The 18,554-nt window shown below is 55.7% G+C and overlaps 1 protein-coding gene across 5 annotated transcripts in view; it reads left to right on the plus strand.

The window, feature by feature from the left end:
• The window catches only part of MPRIP (myosin phosphatase Rho interacting protein), a 117,213-nt gene that overhangs the window by 47,545 nt on the left and 51,114 nt on the right, over positions 1-18,554 (plus strand). Inside the window, exons 1-5 of one of the 5 annotated variants that reach the window (XM_023196110.2) lie at positions 1,444-1,575; positions 2,855-3,006; positions 7,812-7,896; positions 12,242-12,476; positions 13,919-14,078. In XM_023196110.2, coding sequence (XP_023051878.1) covers positions 1,552-1,575; positions 2,855-3,006; positions 7,812-7,896; positions 12,242-12,476; positions 13,919-14,078 — 656 coding nt within the window. In that variant the 5' untranslated portion in view covers positions 1,444-1,551. Of the gene's footprint in view, positions 1-1,443; positions 1,576-2,854; positions 3,007-7,811; positions 7,897-12,241; positions 12,477-13,918; positions 14,433-18,554 lie in introns of those variants that run through there. The other 4 variants (XM_023196109.3, XM_026449020.2, XM_023196111.3 and 1 more) reach the window with 4 other exon arrangements.

Consider the following 18,554-nt stretch of genomic DNA (forward strand, 5'->3'; position numbering starts at 1 on the left):
TAAGAGCAGGAATTTTTTTTTTCCCTCCTCCGGGGAAATAGATTGGACTCTGGAGTTAAAATTTTCCCCTCTTTGATAACTGTTATTTACCCCCGTTTGCTCTCCTTTCTCTGTGCGTGATAGGGTTCGGTGATGCCCGCCTCACAGTAAGTAATATTGAAGAGGGCATAAAAGAGAGTGTAACTGGGAGATTTTGACACACAGGTAGTTAATATATGCTAAGTTCCTTCAGTTCTGGCCCAGCTTGGTATGTTTTTGCCTTTTATTAATGCTTCTGAAATCCTTTTTGGAAGGAGGTAAAACCCTCACTTTGCACATGAGGAAACTGAGGCCCAGAGAGGTGGAGAGGTGGTAGGCATTGCTTCATACTGAGTTGGTGAAGCTGAGACACAACCACGTTCAGCGACAGAGCAGGGGTTTCGTTGGGCTGGGGGCCAAGTGCCCAAACAGTTACTGTGTAAGAGGGAGGAGTGGGCTTCAGGGACAGTGAGCAATTTGGTGACACTGAACCCTGGAACCGTGACCTCAAAGTGGGACCTGTGCCTCCAGGAGGCCAGTGGATGATCCCTTGAGAAGAAAACTTTGGCATTTCTGTTATGTTCCATCTAATGTATGTCTCTATGTGTGTGTGTGTGCACACGTGTGCACCCTCTTAATAGACTGGCACCTACGTATGGATACACAGCTCATCAGGGCCTGCACTGTCAGCATTTTGAGACCACGGTCCCAAGGACCAGGGTGGGAGTCAAAGACCAGAGAGGAAGGGCCGCCTTAGGAAAGCCCCTCTGCCTCCACGGTTGTTCCTCCACGATGGCTTCTGGCTCACTCTGGTAACGAGTGCACTGGCCACTTCACCATTTCATGTCATCCAGTCGTCACTGTGGTCCGTGGAGTTTCCTCAGTTAGCAAACAAGAGAGTCCACCTCAGAGAGACAAGATGTCTTGTCTAAGGAGGTGGGGGTGGGGTGTGCTTTTACATGGGGGTGTTGGGCTCAAGAGGGAAGTCAGAGCAACCCTTCATTTGTCCAGAGGGTTCAGACAGGCACCTCCACCATGCCAGGATGCCCAGGATGAGAACTTCTGTCAAATAGAGTAAAGGGGCTGGAGCTGGAGAGAGGAGATTGGAAAAGCCAGGATCCCTGCCTTGGGCAGGAAGGCCCACCTGTCCTGTGGCTGTGGCCATAGCACTCAGTGTGGGCCTCCCCAACCAGAAGGTGGCAGGGGCTTGGATGCAGCCCTCCTGGACTAACTTAAAGATGGGGTCTGAGGCTGCCTCCTCTACCCTCTCCTCCTCAAGAAACACCCACTCCACTGTTGGAGAACACTGAGCTGGGCTTGAATGTGGCTCCTCCTTGTGTCCCCCCAGGGTCATTGCTGAGGCAGGATGCCAGCGGTGTGTGCTGAAAGGGTGAAACCACTGAAAGAGGCTTCCCTGTGAGCCCAGCCTCCATCCCACCTGCTGTGCCACCTCCATTCTGAGCTGGACCCACGGGGGATGGCTGAGTCCAGAGACCCCACAAGGAAAGGCTTCTTGGACCTGGGCATTTAACCATGGAGAAAAGAGCCAGCAGCCATGTAGGCAAGGGCTTTGCAAAGCCAGCAGCCCTAGGGTCTGACTCCTGCGGCAGGCATCAAGGGGTGTAGAAAGAGGTGGCAAGTAGGTCAGAGGAAGTAACAGGAAGATCACAGGAGCTTGAGCTGGAGGGACAAGGAGGTTGCATCTAACCCGTATCTGAAAGAAAGAAGGTCGGGGGTGTGGAGATTGGTTGGTCTGAGCTCAGCGTGGGCACCAGACCCAGCATCGTGCTCTTCAGACCAAGCCCCCATTGACTGTCAGCAAGGAGCTTGAGGCTGGATAGTGGTAGGAACATTCTCGACCTCTGGGTGGAAGGCAGCCCAACTACAGGCCACCCCTCAGATGGATCAGAAGCATCTCCTGCTTCTTCAAGAATGAGAACAAGGAAATGGTGGGCTGTTGGGGATGCTCGGTGGAAAGGCTAGCAGCTGCCCATTAGTGGGGTGGAGTCAGTGTGAAGCGTGTTAAGGACAGGGGCACCCTTGGTGTAGTGGTAGCCATGGCGACCCATCTGCTCTCCCAAAGCATCCTTACGTTGGGAGAGTAAGAAAGAGGGCAGAGGGCACGTGGCTAAACAAGTCATCTCCATAAAGGTCCTCTTGCCTAGCCCTTTGCCTCAGTAGGGACTTCTTAAAGGCTTCCTTTCCTGCTTTTGGTTTTCTGTCCCTAATTTCAGTGTCTAACAGCTTTTGCTGTAAGAAAAACAGTTACTGTTTGCCATGCCAGAACTGGCGTGGCAGCCTTTGCTGGGCTCCGCTCTGGCCCTGGGAAGGTGCCGTGGGCCAGGCTGCCGGGTGTGCTCCTTGGCCGCCTCTAAAGAACACACAGTGCACCCACCCCACAGCCTGCTCTCAAGGATGTGGCTTCTCTCTGGCCCCCTCCTTGCCTCTAAAAATAACCCTGCTATTTTGAAACTGCCTCCTCTGGAGGTTTTTCTTGCTTCTCTGTGGGATCAGCAGCCCTTCTGAGACCAGGATCTCGGCTGCCCCTGTCACCCCGGCTGTCCCCATCCTGTCCTCCTCTGCACATCCCCTCCAGTGCAAGTGGGATGTTGCTCTCCAAGTAGGAGGGGTGTTTAGCTGGGTGTCCGCTGGAGAAGGCCAGGCCTGTCTCCGTCCTCCCTGGGATGGGCGAAAAGGAAGAGGATCTGGGGCTGGGGCGAGGGAGAGCACGCCTGGAGGCCCCACAGGCTGGAAGGGTCAGGAATGGCCTAGAGCTGTGGGATGTCTATGGCCCTGTTGGCTGGCCTCTGGGTGACTCTCTGCCGCCTTCTTGCAGCCAACGACTCTGCCTCAGGGCACCATCAACATGAACCAGTGCACAGACGTGGTGGATGGGGAGGGCCGCACGGGCCAGAAGTTCTCCCTGTGTATTCTGACGCCTGAGAAGGAGCATTTCATCCGGGCAGAGACCAAGGAGATTGTCAGTGGGTGAGTATGCTGGTGCTGTGGAACAAGGCGCCACCACCTGCTGTGGAGCCAACACCAAATGGGCCGCCTGCCCCTGTGGTGGTGTCGACATTGTCTACTTCCCCATGTGTCTCTATTCTTGGGTTCTGTCTCTGTTTTCCGCACTACCATGTGCTAAGCAAAGCAGAAATCAGGACATCCGCCATTCCACCTGCAGCCTCTGGGGACCCCTCTTTGCTCTGGCCACATTACCCTCCTAGGGCCTCCCCACCTTTGCACTCACCACACCCCCAACTCACCTGCCCCTCCACCTGGAAGGGGATCAGTCCCTGAAGTGCATGACCTGGGCACGCCTTCCCCCAGTCTGGGGTGGCTGCTCCTCCTTCCAGAGAGGGTGTGTGCTCCACCAGCCGTGAAAGCACCAGGTTACTGCTGGGTCCACGTGTTTCTCCCTCAGTGATGGTGGGGGTGGGAGGTGTCTCAGTCACATCCCCAGCACCTCACACCCGCACCACTCTGCTGTCACTGCACAGATTGGTTTCTGTGAGTAGAGAGAATGGATAAGTCTTTCGCTCACCCAGGTCCCCCAAGAGTGGCGGACTGGCTCAGATTGAGAGAGGCCACAGTCCAGGGGCCTGAGCGCAGTGCTCCTGAGCCCAGGGCAGCATCTGCCTTCCCAGAGCTCCCAATCTTGCAGGGGATTCTTTGCTACCCGCGTGGCCTGTGCCGTGGTGAAAAGCCGTATGTGGTCATGTGGTCCGTGCAGATGACAGGCTCATTGAGCCTGACAGGAGCTCGCAAACTGGATCTCCAAGAATCCCTGTCTTGCTTAAGGCTGAGAATGAGGCACATGAGTCTAAGAAGCTCTGGGAGAAAGTAAACCTGAGGCTTGCTGGGCCAGGCTGACTGTAGCAGTACAGGGTAGAGGGAATCAGGAATATGAAGCCCTTGGGTTTGAACACACAGATGACTCGGAGCACCAGCCTTGTTTTAGCCTCTCAGCTGCAGCCTGGCCAAGCCTGGTGAGTGAGCACGGCCGTAAGTCCAGGGTCACGTGGCAAGGCATCCGGGAGCCAGTGCTGGGCCCCGAGGGGAACTCTCTGCGGAAGTGTGCTTTCCCCTAGAGTCCTCCTCTGGAGAGAGGCAGGTTTGCATTTCTGAGCACCTGGAGCTGAGCTGGAGGAAAACTTGTGTCTCCCCTGATCTTAATCCAGAACCATATGATCAAGAATGTCAAGGGCTTCTGAAGAACCCTCATGGTACAGTCGAGGAGACCCAGAGCCTGGAGACGGGAGCCTGGCCAAGGGCACCTTCTGCACTTCCTGGCTCACACCTGTTGCTGCTATTGGCCGGGCGGGACACAGCCGAGGCTTCCTCTGCCCAGGTGGCTTCTCTAGGAAACCCTCACACTTTCCACAGGAGCTGGGTCCCGGGGAGGGTGTGGGTAACAGGTGGGATGGATGGGAGTTCTGGGTCTTCAGAGCAGGCTGGGGAGTGTCTGAAGCAGGGTTGGTTCTAGGACCAGCCCAGAGAGGTATGTGTTGTACCATGTGGTATTAGGAGAGGGTGATGTTTAGTATTTGGACTGCCTCCAGCAGGCAGCCTAAGTCCTGCCAGAGGTCCTCACTCCATCCCAAGCCCCTCTCCTATTTCTACTCTCTTCTGTTGCATGTTCAGGCTTGCCATACATATGCAGCTTGGGTAGACAAGATCGTTAATGGACCAAGGTACCAGGTGCACACGCCATTGGGGCCCCACGTGTGGTGGCTCAGTGGCATATCCAAAGCCAGGATAAGCTACCTGAGGCTCTTTCACTTCCCTTCGCCCTGGTTGTGGGCCATGTTAGTTTGTGTCCAACAGGCAGGTTCTCACGTGGCAGCCTGTCCTGGGCCTCTGCAACCCCTCTCATGAAAGTGGGCAGCCACTTCCTCACCTTCCCACAGGCTGAGATGCTCAGCTGTGAGGGAGTCAGGCGTGGCCTGTGCACCCTGGGGACAAGTACTTTTGCCTCCTTCTCCCGTTGCTCTGTCTCCTGCCCTCACTGACAGCCCCCTTCCTCTGCTCGCTCTGTTGCCCGTTATAACTCCTCTTCCCAGTAACCTCATCCCTAGGCTCTGGAGCGCCACTCTGTGTCTTAGCTCTCTGATCACATCAAAGCTGGTCCCTAAGGAGGTGCAGACACTTCCACCAGGCAGCTGGGAACAGGGTGGATTGGGGACAGTCCCACCCAGCCTTCTTCCCAGGTCTTCTCTGCATAGCCCTGACAGCTGCGTGGGCTGCCAGGTCTCTCTTGGGCCTGGGTAGAGGAAGTTGGCAGCTCTTTCCAATTCCCACTTCCAGGATGCTGGACCACACTTTACACAGCTCTTTTAGACGAGGTGGGATTTGGGTAGGAGTTGGCAAGGGAGCTCTTCTGTGCTCAGCTGGGTGAAGTCTGGGCTTCCCTTCGCCCTGCCCTGCCTTTTAACCTTACCCACTCCCCTGTTCTCACTCATCTGGGCTCTGGAGAGCCCCAGCACCTACCAGTCCCATATTCACACTCACCCCGCTCCCCTGTTCTTGGGGTTTGTTTTGTTAACATTTATAATACATCTGGATGATGTTAGATGCTTCCTATTGGACTTCCTTGAGAAATCCAAGTGCAGAGGACACAGTCCATCATCTGTTCCTGGACCCTGCATCTCTGTGACTCCAGCCACAGACTCCAGTCTGAACAGAGATTAAGGTGTGTAATGGGACTGAGGCCACATGGGACACCTGCTGTCCTGGCTCCTCCCGAGTCCCGGGCTTGCTGGAGCCAGCCCAGGAGAGCTCAGCAGCTCCGCATAGTCAGCAGAGCACCTGCGGTGCAGCCTTCTCCCCTCCCCTCCAGGTTCCATCCTGCAAGGCCATTAGTCATTGCTGACTGATGGAACCTGGGCCAGTCTGCAGGGGCTTGGGGTACCTGGCAGGGTTCTGCAGCTCCAGCATGCTCCACACCTCGGGGAAGTTTTAAGTGCAGCCTTCTGCAGGCACAGTCTCTCAGAGTGGTCAGGGGAAGTGGCAGCTGCCATGGCAGACTGGAAGGGCAAACCTGTTTAACCCCATATGCCTTGTGAACACCCCAGGTTGTATGAGTGAGGCCCTCTCCTGGGACCTCTGCTCCCAGCCAGCCTTAATGAGAAGTGTGACCAGGGAGGAGAGGGGCTCAGGACCCTCAGAAGGCCTGCCTGTCTGCTGGCTTTGCAGATAGTCACGGCCTCCTTTCTTGTTTTGGGGCCATGGAGGAATGACCCACAGGACCTGTGGCTTGGGTCTCTGGCAGTGCAGTTGTTTATTCATTCTCTTAGCAAATCGAGCATCACTGGCTGTGGGCTGAGCTGGGCTGAGGGTGGCCCTTCAGCTCTGTTGCTGTGGTTCCCTGCATTAAGCCTGGCCTCTGCTGCCACCAGATGTCAACTGCACACCCATCCTGAGACTGTCTCAGAAGCCAGTGATTCTGACTGACCCTCCTTTTGTCTGTTGGTCTGTCCTTCCCTCCTTTCTTCATTTTCTCCTTCCCTCTCTTCCTTTTCTGCTTCCTCCCTCCTCCCCTCCTTCCTCCTCCCCATCCTCTTCCTCTCTTCCCTCCTCTATCCGTTTTTTCCTTCCCCTCCTTTCTCCTCCACCTCAAATTAAAGAAACACCTCTGGGCACAGAAGACTCGAGCCCTTCTCCTGCCCCAGACTCAGTGTGCTGCTGGGTGCTGCGCCTGTGTGATCTCTAGCAGGGTGCAGCAGTACAGACCGCCCGCATCCCCAGTCCTGGGCCCAGGCTGCCAGCAGGACTAGCATGGACCCTGGTGCTGGAAGACCTGGAGCAGTGTCTTCTGAGGCTCCTTCCACTCTGGAGAGATTACTAGGGCTGTCCTTGCACAACCAGGCCCAGGGCTGGAGCTGGGGCTTCAGAGGCAGGACCTACACTGCCCTCCGCTCCTCCCACCCCCGTCCTCCAGCCCCCACAGGACTCACAGGCAGCTCTGGCAAGGCAACTGCTGTTAGTTCCTTTGTCTGTTGTAAAATTCTATATGGTGGAAGTAGTCGTTGTGCCATGATCCGATCTAGCTTCTGATTCCAGAAATGAGAAGATTGAAGCTCCTAAGGGGCCAGGAGCTACCCAAGATTGTGGTGGGATGGAGGGAGAGCCAGATCCAGAGTCCTCCTGCTGGCAGTGCCTGCTCTTGCTGTGCTCCCTTGCTGTACCCCTGGTGTCTATCCAGAGTGAACTTCCCACATACAAGCCCTGATGGGGTCCCTGGGCAGCTCTGCCCACCCTTCCTCAAAGCCAGGGTGCCCAGCACGCTCCCTCTGCAGGGACTGTGGGAGTTCAGCTCTCCCCCAACTCTAGTCCCTCAAGAGGACCCGTTGTGGGAACTTGGCCAGCATAGCTCCTAGATTCTCGCCTCAGGGCCAGCACCTGCCTCTGTTGCCCTAAATGGCTCCCAGTCACAGCTCATCTGTGTTCTCACCAAGCCCACTCTGGGAGAGCAGTGTTAGGGCAAGTCCGGGCCCTGGAGACAGGGTCAGTAATGGAAGTTACATGTCCTGTGCTCTGAGGCCATGGCCAGGCCTGGCCTCTCTGCCAGCATGGAGTCTGTGTCGTGTCCTGAGCCTGCTGTGGTTGTGGCAGGGTCATCGTCCAGGCTTGCTCTGTGGGCGCTTCTAGCCGCAGCATAGCAGTCTGTCGCTGGGGACGATGCCCTGCTCTCCTTGGTGCCCAGAGACCTGGACCACCCCAGCAAGGGCCGGGGCTTCTAGTGCTCGAGTGCTAGGATCTTACCTGGTACTTGTCTCCTTTTCCCTTCCCAGGTGGCTGGAGATGCTCATGGTCTATCCCCGGACCAACAAGCAGAACCAGAAGAAGAAACGGAAAGTGGAGCCCCCCACACCACAGGTAGGCAGTGGGTTTGCCAGGTGACATCACCTCAGTGGAGCCAGGGCTTGGGAAGAAGTGAGGGCTCTCTGGAGGTTAGAGGGTGAGGACGCAGTCAGGCCAGGGCTGAGGCGGTCACCACCTCTGCACACCCTTGCTGTGGGCTGCGGTCTGCAAGATCCTCACTGAGCCACGGGGGAACCACAACAGGGACAGGATGGCCTGCTAGTGTGCTCTGGGGCTGCCCAAGGGAAGTTTCCAGTGAGCCTGCAGTACACAGCTGTGACCCCTCCCCTTGCTGTCCTACTGGCAGCTGGGGAGGGGCAGCACTGGCAGCCTGCAGCCACAGGCAGAAGGACTCTGCACCCACAGATGGCCCTGCAGGCAGCCAGATGGGGAGGAGAGTCCTGGAGTGGCATGGCCCCGAAGGAGCTCACAGGGGCCCTTGTTCCAACTCCCATGTGACCTGAGCAGGGCGTGGCTGGCTGGGGTGGTCCCTCAAGGCCCAGTCCTTCCCCACAGGCCATGATCCTCCTTCTCTCCCTGGCCAGTGTGCAAGGCTTAGGGCATAGGTGGGTCCTACACCGCCTTACCACACTCCCCACGTTCCTGGGTCCATGAGGGAATGAAGTAACCTTTTTGAGCCTCAGTTAATCAACTTGCAAAGCGGGCCTGTTGCTGCCTAATCGCCAAGATTGTTGTGAGCATGAGAGGAAGTTTTGGACCTATTATGGGTTCTTAGTAAATGTAATTCCTTTGCCTCTGTACCATATGCTACTGTTCCCAAGTGCTTTGCCTTGTCCTGAGCCTCCTAGTCACCCTGAAAGGGAGCAGGGTGGGGATGGGAGTCCCTTGGGCATTACAAGGCCAGAGGCCCACAGAAGTTAAGAGAGCCAGCCCACAGGCTGCAGGGGTCAGGGTCTCTTTCTCCCCTTAGCCCCTTGGGCTGCCCTTGGATGTACCTGCCCTGGGGTGCTGTATTGGCCTGGGCCACTCTCAGCCCATGGTCATCCACCCTCCATTCTGGGGTTGGGGGTGGGGGACACCCAAGCCAACATTCGCTGGAAAGGAGATGTCACTAGCAAGAAGCTAGCAAAAAATACAGAGTGGTTCCTGGGACTGAAAATGGAGCTTCCTGCTGGGGAACAGCAGTTGATACGTAAATCCCCCAAAGCTGCCCCGTTTGAGAGAAACAAAAAAATCACAGGCAGAATAGCAGCGTTTAGGGTTGCGCCGCGTTTCCATGGTGATGCCTTGGAAACAGTACAGAAGCAGAGCTCCTGCCTTCAGTAAGGTAACTCCAAATACAGAGGCCACTGTCAGCCCAGGCCGGGGAACTTGCTTGCTCTCCCTCCCTCATGACACCCAACTCCCCAAAACAGCTACCCATGACCAAGCGTCAACTTTTTTGTTGGTAGAAGGAGCCACATGATCCCAGGGTGGGTAGGTTACCCGCTTCCCTGAGGGTCTCTTAGAGTCTGGAGCACAGGGTTCCTAGCCTGCACTCAGCCCCCTCCTGAGACAACCTTGTGGGGTCTCTCCTTTGTACTCCTTAGTCCCGAGAGCATCCCATTTGAGGCTGCTTGTTTCCGGAAGCTTTGAACTTTACTCAGGGGCCATCTCTTTGTCAAGTCAGTCTTGTGGGGTGACGTGGGGACCCTGCAGCGGAGCAGCAGGGACCATGGTTGAGATGGGGTCTTTGGGCAGGCCTCCCCTCTGCATGCAGCCTGATGCTAAAGGCATTCTCATGTCCTAGGGTGGGGCTGGGGGTAAACCTCAGACCTGCAGAGCACCTGGAGAGGCGAAAGCCCGAGACTCTGTACTTCTTTCTCCATGGCCCAGTGTAGGTCTGGGAGAGTTTCACATTGAACCAGTGGAGGGCTTGAGGTGGTGGCTGTCCATTGTGCCCAATAAGAATCAGCCTCTGCCCTTGAGGAACTCAGGTGGGACCTTCTGGAAGGTTATGCTTCCAGAACTTGGGGTCAAGGATCACACTGCGGGAGCAGCAGACGGCCTTTCAGCTGAGGGCGGGAGCCTCAACAGAGTCTAGGGCTGGGAGAGGAGAAGGGCTTGGCCCTGACCAGTGTTTCCAAAGCCTGTGGCCTGAGAGTCATGGGCTCCAGGCAATAAAGGAGAAAGCCTGGTGCAGAAGGAAGTGATGACCCATGTAAGTGTGAAGGGCTGGAAGGATGGAGATGGATGGGAAACCCAGAGCTGTGTTTCCAGCCAGGTCTGCAGGTCCTGGGTCTCCACTCCTCTGGCGGAGCTGAAGGAGGCCCGCTGCTCCATCTCCCAGCCCACAAGGTTCTTCTGCTTTTCTGCAGTTTTCTTCTGAGTTCAGTGTGAGCCCAGCCAGCACCACTGGGCCCACATGTGTGTCTCCTTCTTTAAGAATCCTGTTTTTTACTGGGGTGTCTACTGCCACCACCACTCCAAGTTGGAATTCTTCCTTCCCGTTGGTTGCCGTGCTCCATGTTCCTGCTAGGGAAGTGGGGAGCCTTCTGAAACCCCTGCAGAGAGAGGCCTTGCTTGGCAAGCAAGACTGTAGAGCAACTTTGTTTTGGGGAAGCGCTGCTGCCATGGTGGGCAGTTAGGGTGGTTCTGCATCCAGCACAGCTGCTGGTTTCCCATGGGTAAGCAGCCCAGGGTGCTGTGCTTGCTACAGGGACAACAGGTGGTCCTGGGGTGGCATACCCTTGGGTCATTGGAGCCCTTGGGAAACTTCTGAGGAGAAACCTTCACTATTTGCTTCCGAGAAGCTGGCTGCTTCTGAGGGGAGCCTTCAGCCTGGGAGTCTGTCTGCTGGCAGCCCTAAGCTGAGTAGGTGGTCAGGTGTGCGTCCTGGGTCTGTGGGAACAGCCTCCCTGCCTTTATCCTGTCCGTGAGGCCTGGAATCCTTGCAAAAGTACCAACAGCTTTGGACCCAGAGCCCCACCCAAGACAGTGCCCCACCAGTGGGTGAGACTGGGTGTATGGAGCCCAGCCAGGCTATTAATAAATAGTCTGGTGGTGATGCTGCATCTGCAAGTGTGCACACACACATGCATATAAAGAACCTGTGTCATCTGCAACCCTCTCCAAGGGCCTAAGCCAGAGAGGGACTAAGGTGGGTTTCTAAAAATGAGGTTTGGCCATCAGGATGGGAATGGGAGGTGGGCACTTGTATATCATGCTCTTATCTTTTGTGAGAGAGCTGTGATGTGCTTCACTTTTGGAGAGGGGCCAAAGCCATCCTGTTGGCAGCCCTCTGGACAGGGTTGTTGGGGCCCAGGATGTGACCTGGCACTGCAGAGCAGCTGGGGATCACAGCCCTGCTGTTGTCTGGATTCTGTGTTTGCAGAGTCGAGTTAAGGTTCTCTGCCCAGGGACTGGACTCTGCATCTGCCCAAATGCCTGCCCCACAGACACTTCTCCCTCAGAGCAATACCACTTCCACAACCTGGAGAGATTGGGGATTGATACCTTTTCTGTCTGGGCTACTGGCTTGTGCATGTGTGAGCTTGTGAGTGTGAGAGAGCAAGCATGTGCACATGAATGTGTATATGCATTTGTGAGTGTGTGCCTGTATGCACATTCAAGTGGGGTGTTTGGTGTCTTTGTGTGTTCTGTCTGCTGTAATAAAATAACACAGACTGGTCAGCTTATAAATAATGGAAATTTTTCTCTCAGCAGGCTGGTTAGTCCAAGATTAAAGTGCTAGTACTTTGGGTGTCTGGTGAGGGCCGCCTTGCTGGTCCTCACATGTTAGAAGGGGCAAGGCAGCTCTCTGAGGCCTCTGCTATTAAGGCACTAAACCCGTACATGAGGGCTCCACTCTCATGACCTAATCACCTCCTAAAGGCCCCACCTCCTGATACCATCACCTCGGGGGTTAGAATTTCAGCACATGAGTTGTGGGCCGCGAGACACATACATTGAAACCATAGCATTTAGTTTGCATCTGACAACTCTTTCCTTCACATAGCGTCTGGACACTCCATTTTAGCTTCTTAGGAGCAAAAAGCAGATGGTGGGTAAGGCCACAGGGCTGGCCCAGACTTGGGTGCTGTGAACTTGTTCTTGCGTTCACCGTAAGGAGCTACAGATGATGCTGGACCTGTCTCGAGGGCGTGCTCTCTTTCCACACTCTATTCTGTCTCGCCTTATTCGAGTCTTGAATGTCTAGGAATGACAGACTCCACATCTACTACTGTGGTCTCACTGTTAATGCCTGACCCACTGTTATGGGGCACTATCTGAAGATTCCAGGCCCCTGACATTGTATAGTTGGTCTTGGTGTTCCCTATAGCTGGGCAGCCAGGACATGTGACCCATCCTGAGCTGTGTGCTCCTGCACCTGCACAGACACCACTTTCTCCTCCTCCAGGAGCCTGGGCCTGCCAAGGTGGCTGTCACCAGCAGCAGCAGCAGCAACAGCAGCAGCAGCAGCAGCATCCCCAGTGCTGAGAAAGTCCCCACCACCAAGTCCACACTCTGGCAGGAAGAAATGAGGGCTAAGGACCAGCCAGATGGCAGCAGCCTGAGTCCAGCTCAGAGTCCCAGCCAGAGCCAGCCTACTGCTGCCAGCTCCCTGCGGGAACCTGGGCTGGAGAGCAAAGAAGGTGAGCAGGGGCCAGGCTGGCCTGTATGCACTGGAACGGCCCTTCCTCCCATCAGAGCTGGCCCTGGGGATTCAGCCAAGGCCTGTAGCACCCAGTCACAAGCCCTGGACCTCCATTCCCTTTGTCCATCAGCCCTGTGGGGAGCACCTAGCCTGGTATGGACTGAGATTCCTGGGCTCCAGTCTTGGCCTTGCCCCTTCTACCTCTTAAATCCCGTCTTTAAAGGAGGAAGACAGCTCCTGTTCTCTCAGCCCCAGTTGCTTGTCAGGAGAATCAAAAACGTTTTGCAGCAGGGTCTGTGGATGGGAAGGCCTCTGTCACTGCACCATCATGTTTCTGTGTGCATCCTGCCCCAGGAAGCAGTAGTCAGTTTCATCCCTCACCATCCGCATCCTGCCTGGGCCCCTGGCAGAAGGAGGGGAAGGGGTGCTGGGGAGGCAGCAGTTGGCATCCTCATGCCCTATCTTTTAGCACTTTGGAATTGCCTGAGCAGGAGCAGGGCTTCCATCTTTGCCTCTCTTGTTCCCAGGCTCTAGAGGGCTTTGTAAGACACAGGCTGGGTTTTCCCATCTGTATTTTGTCTAGATTGTTAAAAGTAAGTGAGCAGCTGAGGCCAGCCCAGCTCGCTCTGGCTGCGTGTTTTACATGCACTCTGGGTAAAAGGTGTCTCAGTCTTCCTCTCAGGCTTATCCATGTCAAAAATGTGTTCACTCTGTCTCACTTCTGTAGAAGTCCCCTGCCCCTTCCCATCCCCAGAATGCACTAAAAGACTGAAGGGGCTGGGCATGGTGGCTTACGCCTGTAATCCCAGCACTTTGGGAGGCTGAGGCAGGTGGACCACCTGAGGTCGGGAGTTTGAGACCAGCCTGGCCAACATATTGAAATCCCATCTCTGCTAAAAATACAAAAATTAGCCAGGCGTGGTGGTGCATGCTTGTAGTCTTAGCTACTTGGGAGGCTGAGGCAGGAGAATCACTTGAGCCCAGGAGGCAGAGCCGAGATCGCACCACTACACTCCAGTCTGGCGACAGAGCGAGATTCTGTCTCAAAAAAAAAAAAGACTGAAGGGCTTGTTGACTGTCAGCTTCCCCCTTGATGTTGGTAAGAAGCAGTTGGTGGTGGTTGTCTTGTGTCCTGAGGTACAGTTTTGCTCTTCCAGCCAAGCCCCCAGACCGGAAATGCAGGGCCTGCCTGCCAGTCTGGCTGAGAGGCAGCCAGCTGCAGGGGAGAGATGGATGAGAGAAAAAAGCATGCACAGAATATTTCATTCCCATCCATGGTTCTTTCCATCTGACTGTGCCCTTGAGTGGGCTGTGCTGGATGTTAGAGATGGAAAGTAGGGAAAGCCCCTGCTTGGATCCTACATGGACTTTTAAAAAAAAGTCCTCAAAGCAAAGCTGCCATCAGGCTGAGTGCGTCCCCTCCCTCCCACTGTCTTCCAGAGGAGAGCGCCATGAGTAGCGACCGCATGGACTGTGGCCGCAAAGTCCGGGTGGAGAGCGGCTACTTCTCCCTGGAGAAGACCAAACAGGACTTGAAGGCCGAGGAGCAGCAGCTGCCCCCGCCGCTCTCCCCTCCCAGCCCCAGCACCCCCAACCACAGGTACAGTTGCCCCGAGTCGCCCTCCCGGGAGCTCGGTGGTCCTCTTCCTTCCCCAGGTCCTCGACTCCCCCACCGAATGGTCTGCAGCATCTCCCTTGGCTCCCTGGATGTGGCCAGCCAGCCACCTGCCTATGTGGACTCTGGCAGCACTAGGGGGCGGGGGACAGAGAGACTGGGGAGCACCTTTGCCTTTAAAGCCAGCAGGCAATATGCCACCCTGGCCGACGTCCCTAAGGCCATCAGGATCAGCCACCGAGAAGCCTTCCAGGTGGAGAGAAGGCGGCTGGAACGTAGAACTCGGGCCCGGAGCCCTGGCAGGGAGGAGGTGGCCCGTCTGTTTGGCAACGAGCGGAGGTAAGGAGCAGGTTGGAGGGCTGAACACCCAGGCCCACACACATGCACTTCCACCCACGCACATACACTCACACTGTTTCTCTCACGTACAGTCCCCAAGCCTCCCTTGTCGGGGGAGCATGCTTTCTGTTCAGAGCATAGGGGATTTTCCCTCTGGGCCCAGAACTCAGCTCTGGTAGCCAAATGCAGAATTTCTGACCATCAGGTCAAGGCCAGGAATAGCAGTTTTCACATCTGTGCCTCCTAGGACTGGGGCCTTAAGGTTCCCTGGTGGGTTCTCAGCTGCCTGGTTCTTGTAGGGCTGGATCTTATCCTCCTGGGCCATTTCTGTTCTCTGAAGTGGCGTGGAGGCAGGGAGACCCTAGAGCTACATGTGGTGACAGAGGCACTCCTCACCCTGTCGGTCCCAGGGTGGGCAAAGGGCATTGAGAGAGGTTCAGAGGCAGACAGTTGTGCCCAGGAAGATGGGGGCAGCACTGATTCATCTCTCAAGGACATGCTCCGTGGGGAGTTTCCTGCTCACCCAGGAAGCCTGAGGCAACCTGTGAAGCAGCCGAGCACCCAGTAGCATTGCTTTTGCCCTCCAGGGGAGCATTGCTTTTTGCCCTCTTAAGACTTTGATTGGCTGGAGAGAGACAGAGTTTGGACATCCGGACCTAGGGCAGGGACCAAGGGGCATAGGTGCAGAACTTGACTGCTGCCTAAGAAGAGGCGGGCCCATGCCCTGCCCTGCCCTTCTTCTCCAGAGTTTCCTGGAGAACTAGAGAAAGAGCTGGATGCCATCTGAGGCCTCGAAGCCCAGATCCAGACCCAAGTGCCCAAGCACGCCTTCAATCAGGCTTGCACCCCTGCATCTATAAACTGAGGCTTTGCCTTGATAGCAGGGTTCCTCCGCCTGGTTTATGGATAGAGTTCTGGAGGTCCATGATGACGTGCCCCCTCAATAAAACATTTTCACAGTATTCTTCCCAGAAGAGGGTTAAGGTTAGGCACTCTTCTGGGAAGAAAACCCGTAGTTTTCATTAGGTTCCCAAGGTTCACTGTCCAGAAAAGAGGTTCAAACCGTAGTTCTGGAAGTCTTCTTAGAGTGTCCTCCCTTCCCCAGTCACAACCTCGAGCTCAGAGTTAGAGACACTACTGGAAGGGACAGGTGAAGGCAGCCATGGGCTCCCGTGCCTCGAAGGGCACGTGGAGGGAAATGTTTTTTACCTTCTGCCCCTTTTCTTCCGAACACCCACCATTGCTGACAGCCCACCCACTCTTCCAAACGTCCCAGATGAAAAAGACCTGTGAGCCTGCAGGTTAGTCTCCAGGATAAGGAAGTGTCTCCCAGAGATGCTGCTCTTGAGAGGAAAATGACACGTTGACTTCCTAGGGAAAGGAAGGCAACTAAGTGGTTCCCAGCCCCTGCCTAGTGCCCTGGGGTGCTCTGCTAAGCACTTGGCTGCCTTAACATTTCATAGTAGCCTGATGAGGACCTGTTACTACCACCCCCAGTTATAGACGTGAAAACTGAGGCTTGGGAGTAGGTGTCTTCTCACAGTGGATAGCTGGTGCAGATCCCAGTGGGGCCTTAGCCGGGAAGTCCCTGCTCCCATCCTGTGACCCAGGACTGATGCCAAGGGTGCTCTTTTAAGCAATAAAGAAAATATATAAGTAAAGGGTTTTGCTAGAGAGAGGAGGAGGCCAGTGGGTGGGCAGGGGAGGCTTCATGCTGGCTGGCAAGCAGGCTGTGTGTCGTGGTGGCTCCAGAGCAGGATCGGCCACGTCCTGGTTTAGCGCCAGACCACAGAATTAGCATTCAGCACACCTGCTTGGCTTGGCTTCTTCTCGGAGAGACTCCTTTTGAACTCGTTCTTGTCTCCTGTCGCCTGGGACAGGTGCAGTCTCGGGGGCTTTGTACTCTGCATGCACTGCCACACAGATGGGTTTTCACCTGGTGCTGGCCCCACCCTCCTCCGCCAGTTCTGCGTACTAATTCTGCAGCATCCCTTTCTCCTGACCCTGGTGACATCTGATTGGCTGCTGTCGCTTTCCGAGGCCTGCTCACTAGATCCCTAGTAGCCCACCCTGTGCTAGGTTGGATTCCTGTCCCCTGGTTGATTAGAGCAGAATCTCCAAATTGGCAAGAGATTGGCCACACCTGCTTGGAATGGCAGCCACAACAGGTGTGCTCAGGAGCCAGACTGCTGGGACTATGGGGTTGGTTTTTTGACAAGCCACAGTCATCTAGGCAGGCCTATCTGAACCTGACTGGCTCTGGGCTTCAATGTATCTGTTCCTCAGACTTTCAGAGTGTTTCTTGGATAGTCACCTCTGGCTGCTGAGTGGGGGAAGCTGTGGTCCTGGTTGGCCTGTTGGTAACTGGCAGCAAGGCCAGCTCCCCATGCAGCCCTAACCCCCCTACCCTCAGCACAGCACATAGTGTCCTGGGAACCCTGGAGCTGCAGGGTGCAGGCCCCGTTTTCTCTGCTGACCAGTAAGGTGCTTGCTGTCCCACCTACAGTGCTTCGAGGGCACCAAGTAATAACTTTCCGCCTCACCCAGTAGATCAAGGCAGCTGGTGCCTGAGCCTGTGGTCTTACAGGATCTCCCCAGGCCCCCATGCAGTGCCACTGTAGCAAGTGCCTTTCCTCTTCTCCACCATGACTCCTCTGTCTGGATCCCCACAATACCACGGCATGCGATTTGCATGGGGTTCAAGCCCAGCAGCTCGTCACTGCTTTCCTGGGGCTTTCTAGGCCCCAGTGTTGGGCAGAGGAGCCCTCATCCTGGAAGTGGTGGCACTGAAGCCTGTTGGTGAGCCTTGAATCTCACCAAGATCCCACCACAATGGCTCAAGTGTGGTGGACGCCTGGCCTGCACTTACCAAGCTCTCCCTGGGTGCCCGGGAACTCCAGCAGCTTCCTTAGCTTCCTGCTCTCACAATGCCGCGGCCTCTCCTGCTCCCCTACCCCAGCGCCTGCCTCTGCTGCCGGTTCTGGCAGGCTGGCCTGGCACAAGCTTCTTTCCTGAGGAGGACACTTTGTGTCTAAGCACAGGGAGGAAGCAGAGCCCGGGGCCCTCAGAGTCCAGCCCTGGGCCCTCCTCTCTCCGAGGTGAAGACATCTTAGGCGGCTGGTTTTTCCTCGCCCTCCCTGAGAAGCACCTGGCCTCTTGGGGGAGGTGGGGTCTCAGGAATTGATCTAGTTTCCTCTCTTCCTTGTGGAGATAATTAGGCTTTCAGGATTGGAAGCCCTTCACCCGCTTCCTCTGGGTTCTTATCGTCTTGTCCAGAGCACTAGTGACACCCTCTCCGCCAGGTAACTTAGGTATCCCTGGGAGAACAGGCCCAGGCCGTGAGCTGAGCCTCAGCTGGCATGTCCCCTACCTCTGACTCCACCAGGGTGACTTCTTGCAGTTGGAGGACAATCATGGTCTCTTCCCTCTTCAGTGATTATGTTGGGTTTTTGCTTCTTTAATTCTTTGTATAATTTTGGTTCACCATTATTTGATTTGAAAAAGCAGTGCTTTTCTGTGTATTCATTTCCCAGCCTTGTTTTCTTTCAGGTCTTGCCTCTGCGCTCTCCTGCTGTGCCGCTGGGTGGCGCTGCGCCTCCTCCACCCGCTTCGCCCCCATCTCAGCTCCGTCTCCGGCCGTAGACAGCCTGAGGAGGCCGCCAGCCCTCTCACATGAAATCAGCCTGCTTTGTTTTTGTTTTAATTTGGTCTTTGATTCCTTTTACTGTTGGCAGAAACAATGTTAATTCCTGGGCCTCTTTCTTGCTAAATTTTGGGGTGGGGGCTGCACTGTGATCATGAGGGATGCAATGAGAATGGAGGCCGCCCTCCGAGGTGGTGGTTGCCTTTTGATCATGTCTGTGGCTCAGGAGAGGCTGCTGGGTGCCAAGCTGTGAATGCCGAGTGGGTCAACACCACAGAGCCTGCGGGGCCTCCAGTGCGGGGGCAGAGGGCAGGGGCAAGCGCAGGCCTGGTGGGAGGGAGGGCCGTGGAGGGGCGCAGGCGGAGCTCGGGTTGGCTGAGCACGTGTCTAGACAACCTCAGTGCTGTGCAAGCCTGAGCGAAATCAGGCCCAGGCCAGGCCGGGCATGGGAGGAGTCGGCTCACTGCCACCTCACAACT

Source organism: Piliocolobus tephrosceles, chromosome 16 (genome assembly GCF_002776525.5).
Source record: "Piliocolobus tephrosceles isolate RC106 chromosome 16, ASM277652v3, whole genome shotgun sequence".
NCBI classification, from domain to species: domain Eukaryota; kingdom Metazoa; phylum Chordata; class Mammalia; order Primates; family Cercopithecidae; genus Piliocolobus; species Piliocolobus tephrosceles.